Raw genomic sequence first — 19,080 nt, 5'->3', positions numbered from 1 at the left:
ATTCCCCAACTTTTATATTTCATGCACTGCCAATGTTAAAAAAAACCTGAAGGATGCATATACCATTCTTTTCATTTTGCAAGATAAGGTTATTTTAAAAGCAAACTAAAACAAACTCAAACCCTTGTCTCCATGTACTACGACCGTCATTTCACAAAAGACCAGTCCAACACCAAGAAAGTAAGAAGGACATAACCTAAGACTAAATGATAGTTCTTTCAGCTAAATAAGTGAAGTCTTATGAAAAACTGAATACACACTTTCCAGATAATTCCCATTTTCTCCTTGACTCAGAGAACATCCATACAGGCTGGCAAAGTCATCGGGAATTGCCTGGAAGCAGGACCATGTGGTCTAAGGGCCTGCCTAGCTCCGATCTTGCAAGACACTCTTTAATAATGAAAGTAAAGGAAAATGTAAATGAGAGAAAAAGAGAGTTGGAAGTACAGAAGATGTCAGCTAAACTAAAGAAAGCAGAGTTGGAAAGACAGGGAGGTGGAGTACGGTGAGGAGTTTTACTGCTGCTTTAAGAACAAGCCCTCTGTATTGCTACTGCTTCTTCTCCCCACAAAAACCTCAAGAAATTTAGAGACCTGCTGGATTCTCAAACCACTGAATGTCTCAAAGACCCTGTTATAATGATGCAACACTACCCAGACCACGCCTGGCAAAGACCAAGCTCCTGTGGACTTGACAGAAGAGGAAGAAAAAAAGATTATTATTCACCGAATGATGTCTAACTACAAAATATCAATTCTGTATATACTGAAATAAGAATGAGTAAATATACTTCCAACTATTCATTTTCAAAACACATTCCCACTCCTTACTTGAGTAACAAAATATGTAATCTCAGTTTTGGAAATGCTTAGTGTTCACAAAAAACAATTTCACTTCTATCATCTCACCTAATACTACGCAAGTCTGTGAGACAGGTATTTTGCAGACTAGACAAGTGGTGTTAAAATGACTTGTCTAAGAAAGCCCAGAGAGAAAGCAAAAGTAAATCAGTTTCCCCAAACCATCATCACTGACCCACCCATGGCGGCCCCTTGGGGAATGTGCAGTGCGTGCCTCCAACATGGACTCTCGGGTGCCTCGAACTGGGACAAAAGCTGGCAGGACACACAATGCTAGGCCCATCGGGCTATGACTTTGAGAACTTGAACTTCCACATTTCCTGACTCAGTGAAGCTAAGTGGTTGGGGGAACTGGGCTGAAATTCTAACAATGTTATCTCAAACCAGGTTTCTGCATGTTACTGGAAGAGCAGACGGGGAGATTCTTGAGGATTAAGGTCAAGATAGAAAATTGACCTTTCTGGGCAGTCAGCAGCGACTGGATGTCAAGTGACCGCAGTCACTCTCAAAGGTCATAAACCTAGCCAGAATTCCTGTCGATAAAGGGATTTGCAGGAAAAGATTGAGGATATAAGGCATTTAATTATATTCAAAGTTGGAAATCATTTTTAAAATGTGTACTTAAGTTAAAAAAAATAAGCAATACAGTTTTCCAGAACTTATCCTGTCACTAAATAGAGGGACTCTCAGGCATCAGGAATTAAAGAGCTACTATTTCTAACTTTGCTTACCCCGAGTACAACTTCCAAGGGAAGAACATGGTTTCTCTTGCTTTTGCTAACCAGAGCACTGAGAATATCTGTCTCCTGACCCTCTCCATCGGTTGATGATGCAGAAAGCAAAAGTTTATTGCCAGCTCCTACTGTGTGCCCTGAGTCAGGGTGTCAGAGAGAGGCAAGTGTTCTGGCCTCCAGCCTGAGGCTAAGTACCTGGTTGCATCATGAAAGCAGGCTCACCACTGAAGAGTGTGCCACGCCTTCCAGTGCAACACTGGCCACGGGACAAAAGAAGCTCACGCTGTTTCATAGTCTGTCTCTTAACAAACCAAGTACACTCCAGTTCCAAACTCAACTCCATGTAACTGCAGTACAGCAAGAACTATTTATAGAGTCATGGACATTTGTGTGCCAAAAAGCCGTACTTAAAAGCCTCAACCTTGCGGCTACTAATGGATTCAAAATAAAAGTTCCCCCAAAGAGTCACACACATACCCACAAGCATGATTCCCAAGAGCAGAGTGTTCTCCTTTTCCACTTTTTATGAGCACACTCTTGACTTTTCCAGCTGAAACTGAAGTCTGACTGCTATAGGTCTTCACTGGAAACAGCAGCACATTGGCCCCAGACATGGTGTTGCCATAACTACCTGAGCCTACTGAACCTGGGGCCCGACCCCACATGTTCATCCAGATACAAAGAAAGGGTCGCAGAGGCTGGGAGAAAGCTAATGAAAATGTAAGGCTGGTCCTCTGGCCCAGGGGTGGCCGTTGAGCTGGTTTTGACAGATGTGAGTTGACCCACGAGATGCTGGAACTCAGAAAAGCAGCTGTTTGTCCTGTCTCCCCATCCTTCCATGTCAGTACGTCTTACAGGTAACTGAATGGGCTTCCTGGGCACCCAAACTCATTATTTCAATATTTTTTCTATAACTCTCAAGATACATTAATACACTTTGAGTAAATATATACTCATTATCAGAAGTGCCTGGAGTTTATAGAGAACACTTTCACATATATGATCTTGCCTCTAAAAATCCTGCAGGCAGGCCTTTTTCAGATGAGAGAACTGAGGTGTAGAAGGGTTTAAATGAGTAGCCCAAGGAAAATGGAACTGAGATTTTCTAACATCTAGGTCTATTGCTTACTTATCTAGAGCACAGGACCGACCACTCAACACTTAAATCAGGTCACTGTCATGGACATCAAAGAGCACTGGGCTCCTAGCAGAGCTGAGCGTCCTGGGGGAAGCTCAGGAACAGGTGGCCATGGGCCCTGACAACAGATACGCAGAGTGGGTTACAACTGGATTCTTCTAAAGACTCACATTGCCGATCAGCTATTGACAAGTTCAACAGCACATTAGAAACTCAGTTTGTGATAACACCAAAGCAACCACTCTAAAAATAGCCACCCAAACATGGGCAGATCACTGTGGTCTTCAGAGAAAGGCAGTGCCTCACTTCCTTCCGTACACACGATGCCCCTTCCAACCACTTCTGTTTCTTGACACGACTAGTAACCAGGGAAGTTCTCTAACACTCCTTCCCCTCCATCCAGGCATGGGTACTACTCTGTTTTCCTAGTAGGACGCCTCCTCAACCATCCTCGATCTTAAAGATTTACCTTTCTGTGAAATATCGACAGTTAGTGCCTGCCTACACAGCCCCCGAGTAGAACATACCTGCTCCATTTCCTACCTACCCATGCCCTTTTCTGGTCTAGCTACACCCCCTGTCCCCTGCCCTCCCAGATGACTCTTCCCCACATCGGCCCATTTGACTCTAGCCCTATTCATTTCTCAAACAGGTAGAGCTCACAAAATTACTGCATGGCTTGCGATTTCTTTGCTCTCTAACAGTGAAAACTCAAGGTTGGCTGACATCCCAATGTGTAATGACTTTCAGAGAGGCCGGCCGCTTGGGATTCTAAACATGAAAGCATGTGGTCTGCATGCCCGATATGTGGGACTTGTGTGCACTCACGCTTGAGAGCCATGAAGGATGACCCTGACAAGCCTGCGGACTCCCAGACTCACAAACACCACCATAGCTTATAACTTCTTCCCAGATGAGGTACAGTAACATGTCATTCTAGAGCTCCAGGACACAGCACAAGGCCAGCCTCAGGATCGGAGGCTAGTCCAGCGGGATTGCTGAGCTGCTCAGTACTTTGATTCCACCCAGGCCTTCAGCCTGCAAGGGCCACATCCAAGCTTCAGGAAAACTGTATTCTATTTCTGGGCCCCTTCTGGACAGCCAAGAGTGAATGTTACAGCCGTAACTGCCATGGGTCCCCAAAGCTCTGCTCCCATCCTGCTAAAGCCCCATCCCATGGCTCTCCATACGGTTGCTGTCATCTTAAAAGGGTAGTGATTATGAATTTCTCTTTATAGCTATGAACAGAGTTAAAAGGACATCAAAGACTTTTCAGCTGTGAAGAAATAGAGGACTGCACTTTCCTAAACCAGAAAGATCTGTCACTTCACTGAGACAGGCTGTAGAAGGGCGCCATCCCCCATGGGAGCAACTGGCACATGTGGCCACTGTGTACTTGAGGTGCAGCTGGTCTGAGAGGCACTGCTAGTGCAAAAAAGCATACCAGATTCCCAAGATAAAAGTGAAAAAGTGTGCAAAATATCTCATTAATGTTTTATATTGAGTGATACTGAAATGAAGTAAAACATATTATTATAATTAATGTTCTAATAACATATCATTAGAATTAATTAATCATTATTATTAACTAATGATAATTAATTATTAGAATTATTAGAATTAACAGGCTTCTAAAAAATTTAAAGTTGCTTTTATTTTATTTTTTTATTTTATTTTATTTTTTTTTGTCGTTTTTTCGTGACCGGCACTCAGCCAGTGAGTGCACCGGTCAGTCCTATATAGGATCCGAACCCGCGGCGGGAGCGTCGCCGCACTGCCAGCGCAGCACTCTACCAAGTGCGCCACGGGCTCGGCCCTAAAGTTGCTTTTAAATGGCTTGCATTTGTGGCTCCCATTCTATTGCTGTTGGACAGACAGCTCTGCTCTGCTTCAGGTAAAACCCAACAGCTTCCTTGAGTGTTTGCTTCTAGAGAAAAGATGCACATGCTAAAGCTTTGGTTTAAGGTACCCTTTTTTAGAATGAGACCCTTACTGTGGACATCCCATCAATGGTGGTGCCTCATGGAAGGCCTGTGAGCAACCACAGCTAGGCCCCGCCAGGCCAGCACCCACCCCTGCAGGATCACGTTCTCCTCCAGGGGCAGCAGGGCATGGGCACACAAGGGTTCCAGAGCTTTGGCCACTTCACAATCCTGTACTTATTTGAACTTACTGTGCTGTATTCAATTTTTTTTTTTTTTTTTTTTTTTTGTGACCTGTAAGGGGATCGCAACCCTTGGCTTCGTGTCGCCCGCACCGCGCTCAGCCAGTGAGCGCACCGGCCATCCCTATATAGGATCTGAACCCGGGGTGGAAGCGCCGCTGTGCTCCCAGCGCCGCACTCTCCCGAGTGAGCCAAAGGGCTGGCCCCTGTATTCATTTTTAATATCTCCAAATAATACAGAAAAGAAAAAAAAAAAAAGCTTACAGGTTTTGAGATGGTGAATCTGCTGCTGGAATGCACAGGTATTTAACTCCCTGTAGAAAGAAACAAAAATAAATAAATAAATACAAATAAAAAGACAATACTCAGCGGGGAAAAGTATTTAAAGGAACTATTTACTTAGGTTAAAAAAGAAAAAAGAAAAAAGAAAAAGGAGAAGTTTTACACTCATTGTTTGTTGCCAAGGAACTGGGTTAAAACTCTTTAATTAAGGTTCCTGGTTATTTTCCGTGACCGTGTGCACAAATATTCATGCTTTAGTTTGCAAACAGCTTGTGGGTTTAGACAAAATTCAAAGAGTGCATCATAAAAGTGAGATAGATGAGTACTTTTCAGTAAGTGTCAACAAGTTTCAAAACTATCATTTTAGATGCTTATTCACATAGTCCACATTTTTAATATATTTCATTTAGGACCCTGAATACCCCCCAAAAAGAACTGCTAGTAAAAACCTTAACATAATGACTGAAAACTATAATGTCATGTTACAACTTTTTATATCAATTTTAGTATCATGACAGCTACAGTTTCATTGATGCACTGACAGGAGCTTGACACTTGAAACGATTTGTTTTATTTTGCTTGCTTTTCAGAACAATAAAGGTCTGGGTACCAAACTAACATTTTTTTAAAAGAATGGCCCAATTTGAAATAAATGAACTTTATATAGATTCTCTATACATATCTAAAAAATAGTTTATGTAAACTCATCCTATAAAAATCACATGCTAAATTTGAATTTTATCAAAAACCTGGTTGTTTCTCTTTCAGAGTGATGGAGAGTGTAGTTCGAAAGGTCTCCAGTGGCTAATAAGTGCCAAACACACACGTCTCAGCGGCATTTGCCGGAGAACGTGGCTTTACGAAGAATCAGATGAACCATTTCAGACCGTCTTCTCTCACTTGCCTTATCTTACAGAATCTTGCCACCATGTCTTGGACAATAAGTGTGGGACACATCAGAAATTAGAAAAATTACCAAACTAAGAGAACAAAATAAGGACAGATAAGTAGAGTAGCAACACAGACAACCACAGTTCCCTCACGAGATAAAGTTATAAAACAACTTGTCTTCTACAATTATTTAAATTTTTTTTTACAATTTTCTATTAAGCTTTTACTGTTAACTCCTGTCATTAGGAATTTCTATGCTGTATGAGGGTACTTCAAAAAGTTCATGGAAACATCCACATTATCTTGTAATACTATTTTTCGTGAACTTTTGGAAATACTCCCATATTTGCTAGTATAGTCTTGTAAGGAACATATAAATTCATGCCCCAAATCTTTCCATACCTTCTCCACACTGTGATAGTTCCTCATGAAATGTGAGTCCCACTTTTCCAATACAGTAGCCACACAGTGTCATTCCCCAACCTCCTTTGCCATGAGGGTGCAGACTGGCGACTGGTTTTGTGGTTCTGATACACCCACAGGAGACAGATTTGGAAAGACGGAGCAGGACATGGGAGGAGACAGGAGGGCAGAGACCTGTGCTTGCTGGGTCAGGTGGTGGCAGAGGTGGGTGGCTCTGGGCAGAGGTGACTGCAGAACTCGTCAGGCCAGCTGTGACTTCAGCTTAAAGCCTGTTTCTCCAGCTCTTCTTGGGAAACTGTAAGCTTTCAACTCTCTTAATAAACCCCTTTCTGCCAAAAGTGGCTCAGAGTGGGATCTGCTGTTTGCAGCTAAGGCCTTGAGCAATGCAATTCCCATATCCCTCAGTTGTCAGAGCAAACAATTCTTTCCTGCAGAGTTTCTACATATTTCTCCCCCCAGCTTTGAGTCAATCATTATATCTTCCAATAGAGGCTCCTCTAGGTTTTGAAGATGAGTTTTAACACTGTTTATCCAGTTGTGAACATTTCACTTGAGATTAAATGGGCTTTAACAATGCCAAGGGTTAAATTTAAGGATCAGCTGGTGAAAGAGGATTCTCCCTTGTTCAGCTTTCACTTCATCATTCTTAATCGCCTCTTTCTGTCTCTGTCCTTATTTTTCCTGGGCTCTGGGGACTGTGCTCTGCTGGGAATATTGAGCAGTTTTCTGAAATTAAAAAGCACCTTCAAACCTAGAGAGGTGTTAACAGCTGTAATTCAAATGGCAAGGAAACAGAAAAGGAAATGCTACTGTTAAAAAAAAAAAAGTCACTTCACTCCCCTCCATCAAGGCTGAACGAGCTTGCTGGTGTAGATGCATATACCTATCATTTCCTACAGCTGCCATTGAAATGACTCACTCACTTCTCTTGCTGTGAAGTGAGATCTGGCAGAGGGAGGGTCAGGCCCAGAAGGTGGTAAAATTCTCTCCTCCCACACACTTCCCCCAACCTCCTTTCAGTCTAGTACTTCCAGAGGGACCAGGAGGGTTTTCATCCCACCTTCCCGTCTTCTGCCATCTTCAGTGTCAGTGACTTAAGTGACTTAAGCTGAGGCACACCCCTCCAGAGTAGGATTCAAATGCCTACCTGAAACCAATGCTGGCTGACAGCCACTTCACTCAAGAGGAATCTAAACTCAGCCCAGTCCATATATTGAGAGGAAAAAGTGAAGAACGGGAAGAGAAGGAGAGAGAGTAGGTTAAATAGCTCCTTGCTTGTTAAGAGCGTTCACCGTAAAAGCCAACAGCCGTGGAACTGGAAAGCCCTGGGCTTCCTTTAGGTGGCCCAGGGTGAGGCCATGTTCCCCTCGTGATGCCTGATGCTCAGCCCATGAGACAGTAGCACCCGTCAGGTGGGCACAGTGGAGCATGGGAGCGAGAGCGGGAGGGTGTCCCTGCCTCTGAGGCACTCTGGGCCCCCGCCCGCCCAGGTCTCATGGGGAGGACGTGCTGCTACGACAGCTTCTCATCTGGGGAACTTCAGAGGAGGGACGATGAGGCGCCCGAGCACAGGCTTGGGGACCTCTGCTGCTAAGGCAGGACAGAGGAAATATAAAATATAAGGCCAGCTCGTGTTCCCTCAAAAACAGAGACACAGCAGCAGCAACAATGAGGAGTCCTCTGGAATGGCACCGGCCCCCAGGGCGCCCGTGCTGAATGTCTGCTCAGCGACAAGGCGGAGTGGGGCTGCAGGCAGCATGGAGGCCACACTACGAGGGTGATGCAGGGAAGAGACATGTCCTGGAGGCCATGGAGCAAGACAACGGGGCTTCCAGCTGTGCCACGTGAAGGGCACGGGCCCACACAACGCTCTAGTGACATCAGCCTCCCCGCTGCCCACTGGAATGGGATGTGGCCAGGAACCAGTCTGCCATGATCTACAATAAGAAGTATGCAAATTCAGTCAAGGAAGGAGTCAGAACTGTCAGAAAGGTCACCTGTGCACTGCCCAAGAGCATCCATGTGTCTTGGCTTAGTCATTAACAAAGCATGAAAAGCATCCGTCTTCAAGGCCCCAGACTGCAGAACTCGAGCTGCCTGAAACAGGCTTCGGATGTCTGCACACGTATGCAAGTCACGGCAGTTAATTACTAATTCAGAAAGGAGCACGAGGTCCCAGTGCCACAAGAAGGCAGCATGACTTAAAATGATCCTGGTATTAATGAATTGATTTCTGCAAACATTTTCATGTGATAGAGCTCTCGCTAAAAGACCACTCTCTGGTGTTGGGGCTCGAAAAGACAAAGATAAGGGATAGGATGTGTTTAGTTAAACTATGGAAAGTATAGGAAACTTAGAGGTTAAAAAAATAAAAATTACAGAACAATCTGAAAAATTCCTAAGTAATAAAAATAGCAATGTTTCTGTTAGTACCGCATTTGCTACATGGTATTTACTCTCTTTCATACTACTTGTAATATTTTTAAAAATCATGCAAATAAAATCGGTTATCGTCTTCCTCAAAATAAAGTTCTCACTAAATAAAAAAAAAATTAAGCACGTGCAAAGAAGTTTCTGGTGGAAAGCCAACTAACATTAAACTTTCATGGAGCTATCAAATGTTGAGTTACGGCTTTTCAAGCTGGAGTGCTTGTTTTGTTTGCACCGAAATACAAAAATAACTCAGTTAAGGGAAAAGTCTCCACCTATGCTTTAAGATTCCTGTGGGTGACAAAAAAAGGGTAGCTAATTTCTTTTTACCACATGGCATTTTGAATGGCCTAACATGTCCAGAGAAGTGCACCCATGCTGATTAGGTGGGCACCAGAGGGAGCAAAAAAGGGGAAGAAATAGGAAAATTCTTTATGTACATGGAGGTGACCACATAAACACTGAATATCCATAATATCAAGCAGCACATCAATTAATGTGAAACAGTGTGGTGTAAACATTAGGAAAATACAGGAAAGAAGTAAAAGAGTTAGGAGGGTCTGTGAAGGAGAGCTTTGTGTTTAGGTTTTGAAAGAAATAATAGATGTCACTTGGCAGAGAAGAAAGTTCAGAAAGTATTCCAGAGGCTCTTTGTGAATGAAAAATTAAAGCTGTCTAAGTCCATATTCTCAAAAGTTCTAATATTTTTCAGTTTTCTGTTTCAACAAGCATAGTAACCACCAAAAGTAAGGTTTTTGCCTTTCTTTGGGCCTGAAACTAAAGATCACACTTAAAACGATACATAGTCAAGTACTTGAAAAACAGGACCAAGACTCTGACTTCAAGACTAGTAAAAAGATCAGACTCTCGCTTGTTTCAAGTACAATTTCTAACGTTCACTGCTCTTTTCTTTCTGAAACACCGTAAGTAAGAGTCTTCTGCAGAGCCTAGTTGACGTTCTACTTTTCAGAACAAAGATCAAGTCCTTCACAAGCTATTTGCTCTCTCTCAAGAAAGCGAACAAAAGCCAGTTATAGAATGCAGCTAGATCCCCGCAGGGGCCCGTTCAAAGCAGGAGGAGGAGGAGTTCTCCAAGAGGCCAGACTTGGGAAGTCCACCCAACGGAAAGGTGATTTCAGCTGCTCATCTTAGCCCATCCAGCACGTGTTACAGCATGGGTGAGCCCAGGAGGGGCCCGGCCGCAGAGACGACATCTTGTCTCCGACCAGCAGTCCCTGGAGGAGGCAGGGGGACGGCCTGCTGGAGTGGCCTCTGTAGCTCCCACACACGCGGATCACCTAATACCCATTAACAGGTTGAGCAAAGCAAGCCAGTGACCCTACCAAGAACTAATTTTACCCCATTCCCCAAAAATGACCCCCCAAAAGAAAAATAAAATTAAAAACAAAATTTAAATTTGGACTGCCCCTCACCTGATCAGAAGCAAGACCACAGCTTATACACCATTACAGAAGCCACACAGAGCCAAAGCCTCTCCACTGGGGACAGCTGCTCTCTGCACTTGCTTCTACTGTGGTAGAGCTCACATCACACAACATTCACCGCCGTGACCGTTTTTAACTACGCAGTCCAGTGGCACTGAGGACATTCACACTGCCATGGAGCCATGTCCACCATCCATGTCCAGAACCTTCTCATCTTCCAAACTGAAACCTGTGCCCACTGAACACTAACTCCTCCTTCCCCTGCTCCAACCCCTGGCGACCCCCATTCTCCTTTCTGTGTCTAAGAATCTGATTACCTCTGTACTTTTATATAAAACTAAAGGTAAGTAAACTCTGAAAAAATTAGTCCGGCCACACTCTTGAAGGTCACAGGCCCAAGAGAAGGCAACTGCTGACTTGTCATCCAGGTGCGCAATCCGAGTGCAACAATCTCAGTCTCCTTTATAACAGCCTCTCTCTGCAGAGCATCTCTATTCCAGAGAAAGCATGTGAAGATTTCCACCTCCTTTATGTGTGAAGCAAACCCATGCCTGGCACATACGTTTTGATTATTGTTTCTCCTCAATTTAAGAGTTTTCACACAGTCCACAACATTTGTAAATTTATGTAATGTTAAATGGAAAAAGTAGAATTCCAAATTACATCCCTAGGAAGATTACATCTGGAAAAATTTATGTATGCATAAAATATAAAAATAGTTGAGGTCTAGGGGTGAGATTCTTGGCCACCTCTCTTTTTTATTGTTTGTACCATAGCAAAAATTTCAAAGAAATTACTGTAGAAAGTCGCCACAGAAGATAACTACGGTCCTTTAGTTATGCTATAGAATACAAGTTTTACATCCAGGTTCTAAACTGAAAATGTATTTTCTTAAAGTACTCGGTTCTTGCCACCGATTCTTCCTGCATGAGCTAAATTTAGGAAACACGACTACAAATAACAACTTCCAAGAACTCTGTGGTACTTGGTGGGGTGGGGAGGGGGTGGAAAGGTCAGAGTGGAGAGACAAGATTTAGCCTCTGGTTTGGTTTTGTGAGACAGAATGCAAATGAAGTCTCCAACACCTGGTAGCTTCTTTCAGGTTAGTCAAAAAACGACATCCATTTGACTGGTCAGATCAACAGATGAGGGCTCAAACGCTTTTTTGGTTCAAGGTATTTCAACGAAAGGCTAAAGCGGGTAGAGCCAGCACGGCGGGTTTCCTTCGGGCGCCCGGGTGGGCCATGGGAAGCCGCGGGAGCTCCGCAGCTGTGTCGCAGCGTGCTCTCGCTCAGGCTGAGCCCTTGCTCATGCACACAGTTTTGACTCATGAAAACCAGGCCCATTTCAGCAGTGGCTGTGAACTGAGCCACCCTGCGGTTACTTAATGAAGGTTGATGCTAAGTGACCACATCAAAAATTGCCATGAATGAAAACTGCTGCTGGGGAATCATCAGGAGAAATCAGTAGCAGACGCCGCAGGAACATTCGACAGACAGCATCAATTCTCTGTATAGCATTACCTTTACAAAATTAGGTTTTTAACTGGTTGTGTGCCTCAGCTGCTGAAAAGTGTTCGGCTGTTCCTCCCTGTCCCCAAAAGAAAGAAGTCCCATCTTCAAAGTCCTTTAACCCCTGTTCACTACCGCCTTCCTGCTGCTGCCACCCCCAGCTCCCAAATCCAGGGACACTTGGGTGGCTTGAGGATGTCCCCAAATGTCCTGTATTTCCTGTCCCTCTTCCAAATGCCCAGGAAGCCACCAGCACATGGGCGCTAGCCAGGGCAACCCCAGCATAGAGGACTACAATTGCTTGTGAGCAGTCAGTATCCTAGAACCTTCCTCTCCTGGAAGCTTGTCTGTGAGTAGTTGCCAAGGGAAGGACAAACGCCTGGGAAGAGAGATGAGTGTTTAGGATTTAAAGAGATAACCACAATGCAACATGACCGCAGGCAACCAGGGCACATAACGCCACAGTGGCTGCCCATGTGGGCCAGCCGGGCGCAAGCGCCCTTCCACGGCCTGTGCCCTCCACCGTTACTGGACCACGTGCTGTTGACGGTCTTGGCAGTGCACGGTGAGCAGGAAAACTACAGAAGAGGGCAAGGCAAACACGCTCCGAGCACAGCCCATGCTTCAGACTTGGCCAGGCTCTTGCACGCATGTCTGCTCAGTCACTGAGGTCCCTCCCAGCCAGCAGCAATGCCCAGGGTGGGCCAACTATGGCCTGTGTTTACTGGGGCACAGACGTGCCCGTTCATTCACGCATCACCTGTGGCTCCTCAGCCACAGCAGAGAGAAGAGCAGCGGTGACAGAAATCCCCAAGGCCCACACACTTACTGTCCTGGGGTGGCAGACCAGAGTGTGCAGAGGCCTGGTCTAGAAAGTCCTAGTTCACAGTCATTTTGATGATGTGAAGCTCATTTTGCACATCATGTTTTCCTTCTGCATTTAAATGACATGGGATACAGCACACCATCTTCTTAGAATTGCAACATTCTTAATCATCGTTTGTGCTAGTTCTCTTACTCTGCTAGAGAGAGAGGGATTTCCCTCAAGTACAGGGCTTTTATAAACAAGGAAATTAGATGCAATATATGAAAAACATAAGTACAGTGCAGGATATACTAGGTGCTCAATAAATAGTGGGCAGCAGGTCTGTCCCAGCGGCTCTCCCTCGACGGCAGTCATGTCTGCGTGGTCACCAGCAAATGCAGCATCGCACAGAACAGATGACTCTCACCAGCTCCCCTGCCATCTTCCTGCTGTGCCTCCGTGAGTGCACCTGCTGGAGCCAGCCTCACCCTCTCCGGCACACGATGGCCTCTTCCCAGGGAGGCACACAGCAACATTACTTGGACGTCTTTTGCAGATGACTAGACCAATGCACTCTCAGACCCTCGCCCATGATGGAATGCTCAATCCAGTGCAGGGCTGTGTGGATCGCCACCTGTCCTCAGGCTGTGATGTGTCTGCAGCTCTGAGGAAGCCCCGTCCAAACAGCATTCGCAATTGTCCCACCGAATACCCCCAGACATGGTTTGTTTCAGGAATGAGGACAACACAGAGCCAAAGAACAGTTGCACTCAAGGGCTGGACAGTCCTCATGCTCATGAAACGCAGAGGCTGGATGTGGCAAAGGCCAGTGTGTAGGCCCCACAAGAAGGGCCACGGGAGCTCAGGCAAAAAGAAAGGCATGAGCCAGGAGGGTGCAGAGAGGTCACGCGGAGCACAGCCCCTCTCCTGCTTCTCCTCAGCACAAGAAGGGACATCTCTCTGTGATGTGGACAAATGTGGACAGTTAGGGACCGTGCCTCAGTCTCATGCACACAGCAGAGCACGGAGGAGGGTATGCTCCCCGCTCTGCTTCCAGCCCTGCTGGTCAGGGTCCAGGGCCTGCCTCTGAAGGGACAGCACTTCCCCATGCCCCCGCCCCCATGCCGGCCTCTGCCAGCAGTCCACCAGGCTATTTGTATCTTCACAGCTGCATCCTCTTGCACTGTGGCACAGACAGAAGCCTCAGGCCACTTGGTCAGAGCCTGTGCAGGCAAGCACAAGGGGAGAGAGAGTCCGGGCCTCCCAGGAAGCCAACAGACCCTTGCTGGGGTCAGCAGGACCTCGTGATGACCAGTCCAAGCCACTGAGATGTGATGGCACTGCTGCCGCAGGAGCAGAGGGAGCAGGTTCCATCAGAAAAGGTGGGAAACCTCAGTTGACAGGAAGAGTAAAAAAGAAAATGACACTTAGAAACATTATTTCCACTTTGTTAGCTATGAGATTTTTTTTCTCCTTCAGGGCATTCCACAATGCAGTTTAAACTGACAGCCATTTAGAGTAGATCTGGAACTACCTTCAGCTTGGGAGCCATGGGGCTGGTCTCCTGAACAAGGTATTTCATAAACAGGTAAATTCCACCTGCACTTGCTCCACTGCTGCTAGGCTCTGTCTCCTCTTCCCGAGGCCAGTGCAGCCTGAATTGGTCTATGGACTACTCTGCTTAGGAAGAGCACCAAGACTAGGAGTCTCAAGCTGAGGTCTGGGCTCAGCTCTGTTCCTCGAGATGCCCCATCCCAGATGACAGGGAAGCCTGTGTCTCTGCACCCATTCTAAGACAGCAAAAGCATGGGCCTGTGGCTGCCCCCCACATGTCCTCCCCTCACTCAGCAGTGGTGGTGGTTCTTGCCAAAAGCACCAAGGGCCTTATGGATAAAAGTCTGAGAAGCAAACAAGGATGTCCCCAAGTTGGACCTCAAGAGACAGAGGCTCTAACTCAGATCTCAGATGTACCTACGTCCTTCACCGGCCAGTGCTGAAACCACCTATGGGTTGGCTAACCTGAACTGTCACCACACAGTTCATGTGCTTTCCCATCAGAAAAGACGGCAGGAGGTAGCTGGAGATGCCATGCGTGGGGATGAATGCTGCAACCTGACATCTGTACTAGTTGTGGTGATAAACTGAAGGGAGAGAGAGAATATCTCAATTCGATCCTCAATTCCATCCTCCACCCCAGTGCACACACACGGGTCTCCAACACAACCCAGGGAGTCAGACCACGGAGAGGAGCACACTTTAAAAAGCAGTATGGACACAACTTGTTCACCTGGGCCACACCAAGGTGATGAAACCAGCTAGGTGCTATTGCTTCATTCTCAGAATTTTAAAATAAGGTTGGGTCACTTCCCTTGCAGGTGTGAGCACACATGAGGTACACCTGCACCACCGACCAGGCAATGAATTATTAAGAGCTCCTGAAAACAGCAGATTTGCCTAAACCAGTCTTCAGTAAACCAGGCTGCATTTAAATCATCATTTTTCTTATGGCTAAAAACAACGAGGGTGCCCACAGAGCCCATTCACCCTGCTTTGGGTCATAACCAACTGACTGTCTCTTAACTTCCCATTCCAACATTGCAGATGCAAAGGCCCTCCACCCACGGAGCCTGCAACTCGCAGAAGCCCCTGGGGAAGGCGTCTCCCCATCTACACAACCATGCTTGGGGCTCCTGCTCATCTGTCGGCCATATGCATGTGGTCCTGAGCTAGAAACAGAGGCAAGTTCCCCTCCGGGGATACTCTCCTTTGGTTGTTTCCACCAAATTACGCCACTCTCCCCTTTTAAACTCAACAAAATCTCACCCCCTAGTAAAGCTTTCCAGATTTGCTTTTCATGTCATGTGCTGTCCCGTTTCTGGTGTTCACACTACCTAAAACAGCCACACCCATGAGGGTCTTCTTGGGTTAGGGTCGATGACCAAGGAACTGCAGACGACCCTCAGCTTGGGGAGAAATCACATGCAGACTCTGCACAGGAGAGCACCCTGAGAGGCCCTGCAGGGAGCCAGGGCTGCGCTGCACAGCTGAGACCAACCAGAACCCACACAGGGGTTAAAAGGAATAGTAAAATGTACCTATCTCACAACACAGATGTGCGGACTGCTGAGATCGTGTGCTTACACACTGTGAGACTGTCCACCGTGGTCTCCTGGTCACCTGGGCTAGCATTTTTCAGGGATGGTTTTATTCAGCCCCAATGGCTTAGCAACATACATACACTGATGGTGCTCAAACCCCCTCCCAAGTCCTGGGCCTGTCACCCAGCACTGAGCTCCACCCTTCCATCCGCACCAACCCACACAACCCCACCCTCTGGAGTGCTCACATCCACGGTGGCCCAGCTCTGTCCCTTCAGCCCATCCACTGTCACTCAGACAGGCCTGGCTCCTGCCTGCCCCAGCCCCCCCACCTACACAGTAAAGCAGTCCTGTTCATTCCACCTGAGAAACGACTTTCTGTCTACATTTAGAAGCTATTCCTGCTTCATTCACGTGGTTTCCCTCGTACTCGGTTATCTTGCATCTTTCTCTTTCCACTTCCTCTGTTCTGACAGAGCTATCTCTGTGCCACTTTTCTTTGGCTCAGTCTCACTCGAGTATCTCCCCCTCCTTTCATTTCCAACCTTGCTGTGTCACTTTGTGGAACATTTTCAAAGCAAACGTGACTCTTCCACTTCTAGAAAGAACCCCACTCCCCAGCATTCCAGATCCAAGCCTCTTTACTCCTAACCAGGATCACCACAAGAGCTTCCCAAGGGTCTCCAGAGCACCAGCTCCCTCACTCCATCCCAGCCCCGAGGCAACATCCTGGAAAAGAAGTTTGACAGTGTCACCAACTTTACTCATATGTCTGTGCAGGTTCTCTGCTTCCCACAAGATAACGCTCAGACTGCTCAGCTTACCAAACAAGACCTTTCCTAACTTGCTCTGAGCTTGCTTCTCTGGCAGGGCCACCCTGCAGACCTGCGAATGCTAGGACACACCCTGTCTCTGCATGCCCATGCCTTTGCATGTGTGGCCCCCTCTACTGGAATCCCACTCTCAACTCCACCTGTCTCTCCTCACCATCACTACCTAGCAGACCTCTTGTTATAATTTAGGACCACACCAAAGCATCCCCTCTTTGGTGAAGCCTTGCTGGCTACCCCGGCAGGGTTGGCCGTTTCCTCCCGGGTGCCCCGGGGACTCGTGCCTGGGGAGCACTTGCAGCTCTGTGCTGTTGTAAGGATTTACAAGCCTGTCTCTCCTTAATGCTGGGCCCCATCTTACCTCTCTTTGTATTTTATCCCCAGTCCCTACTACAGGGTAGGTGCTCAATTAATGTGTGCTGAATCCAGCAGAATAACTTCCAATTTGGCCAAAAGGAGAGCTGAAGACAGCACACCCTACCCACTGCACCGACCACACTGTGCCCTCTACCATCAGGTAATCCCCCTCTGGCCTCTCCTATGGCTGCAGGCCTCACTTCCCCTTTCTGACCCACCCTAAAGAGCTGGTCCTACTGGAGACACACTCTTTTCCCTTCCTCTCCACTGAGTCAGACACACTAGTCCTCAAGGCTGCCTTCACAGCCCTCTCTCTACGAAGTACTCCCAAATCCCCCAGCCATGGCATGCAGACCACGCATGCAGGGACAGAGCCCTTGCCACCTGTGCACACGCTTCAGCTCCTACAGTCTGTCTAGGTGCAGCATGTCCACACATGCAACACGCAGAGGAAACAGTGTGCTACGTCTTCTCCAAGACCTTGGCTTGCAGATCCTGGCAGATCTTGCTGCTCGCATATACCCCACCAAGGACTGGAGAGGCAAACCTGGCAAGCCCCCTCCATGTGCAGAGGAGTCAGGAGAAGAGGACAAAAGGGGGCGTGGCAGGAAATGCTAACAAATTGGAACTTGAAGGAAAAATCTAGAAAGTGTCCTGCAAACATCTTCAGTTATACAGAGAGGCTGGTCGCTGAGAACAAGCACTGAAAAGAAGGTCTGAGGCTGAATGAAGTTCAGGTGCCTCTAGAAAGCCAGACCAAACGAAGGTTGGTCTTTCATTGAGAGAGTTAAAAAGCACCATTTCCTCCCTGGAATCCACTGAGTCCTGGAGGACATCAGGCCCTTCTTGATCACTCGTGCTGGATTCTCCTTATAGAGCTGCATTTGCAGGTGGGCCTGGGGCAGCAGGGCCAGCAGCAGAGGGACTGAGGCTCACACACCGGGCTGCTCACACAGAGAATTCAGCACAGCCTGATTTGAGAAGGAGTGATTACTAGACAGTTTTCGATATCTACCATAATCATTTCTATTTGAGTCATATCTATTTAAGTCTGGGGTTGGCTTCAAACAAATTTGCCTCAATACGTGAAAGCGGCTGCAAGCCTTTGGTGGAGTAGGTACACTGCACTGATTCTCAGGTGGCATCAGAGACATTTTCCTAGAGAGGTCAAACAACTGTCAGCCTGAAAACCATTCCAGGTCAAACAGTGACTAGATTTCAAAGGCCCTGGACCTCATCAGCAACTCGACAGTGTATGGTTTTGCAATGCCGGTAATGAAAACGAGCCACACTGGAAACAATGGCCAATCCAAATAGGAAGCCTTGCTCAGTGCTTCAAGCTGCATCACAGGGGATCTGTGAATCCTCAAAAAAGGCACAAGCTCATCTTTGTGTCCACTGAATCAAGCAGAAGTACAGCACACTGACACTGAAAATGGAGTCTACACCATCAAGGACGTATCCCGGTTACCCTCTCTCTTTGAAGATTAGAATGACTGGAATGGAGTGGATGACATGCTGCTTTGTACCTGGTGACCACAGACAACAGGGATCTAGCATGTGTGATTTCATGCACCATCATGAGTCCAGGGGACAATCTGTTCCAAACACAGGCCCCTTTCCAGCCAAGCCCGAACATTCAGGTGCAACCTACCTGCCCAGAGTGCAGCCCCACCTGCTTCCCTCCCTACCCTCCCTCTCTCCATTCAAAGAGATATGTGGGAATATTCTCATTGTAACAAATAGGTTCAAGGAATAAAAAAAAAAAAAGAAAACAGAGATAAAAGTGGAAATCATCCTTCCCACACTATCCTCCCATCCTACTCCTCTCTTCCAGAGAATAACTATTCTAAGGAGTCTGGTGTGATCTTTTCAAATCCCTATCTGTGCATTTACATATATATAAATGTATATATGTGTGTGTGCATATATATATATACACATATATGTATATATACACACATATATATACAGTAATGCATCGCTGATTTTAAATTTTACATAAATGAGATCATATCATGGATATTATTCTACAACTTGCTTCTTTTTCTTAATAATGAACTTTTCCCTGTGAACACATAGAAATCTTCTTTTTGAATTGCTGTCAAGTAT

At 46.5% G+C, this 19,080-nt stretch overlaps 1 protein-coding gene across 11 annotated transcripts in view; it reads right to left on the bottom strand.

The window, feature by feature from the left end:
* DUSP22 (dual specificity phosphatase 22) overlaps positions 1–19,080 on the bottom strand; it is a 55,772-nt gene that overhangs the window by 13,506 nt on the left and 23,186 nt on the right. For all 11 annotated transcript variants that reach the window (XR_010023657.1, XR_010023658.1, XM_063097825.1 and 8 more), the window contains one exon: positions 5,161–5,210. Coding sequence is in view for 9 of the 11 variants with exons in the window: in XM_063097825.1 (XP_062953895.1) it covers positions 5,161–5,210 (50 nt within the window). In the remaining 2 variants the exon portion in view is untranslated. The remainder of the gene's footprint in view (positions 1–5,160; positions 5,211–19,080) is intronic.

Source organism: Cynocephalus volans, chromosome 5 (genome assembly GCF_027409185.1).
Source record: "Cynocephalus volans isolate mCynVol1 chromosome 5, mCynVol1.pri, whole genome shotgun sequence".
In the NCBI taxonomy this organism is placed as follows: Eukaryota; Metazoa; Chordata; class Mammalia; order Dermoptera; family Cynocephalidae; genus Cynocephalus; species Cynocephalus volans.
Note: the sequence above shows the minus strand (reverse complement) of the source record. Positions and strands in the feature narration are given on the sequence as shown.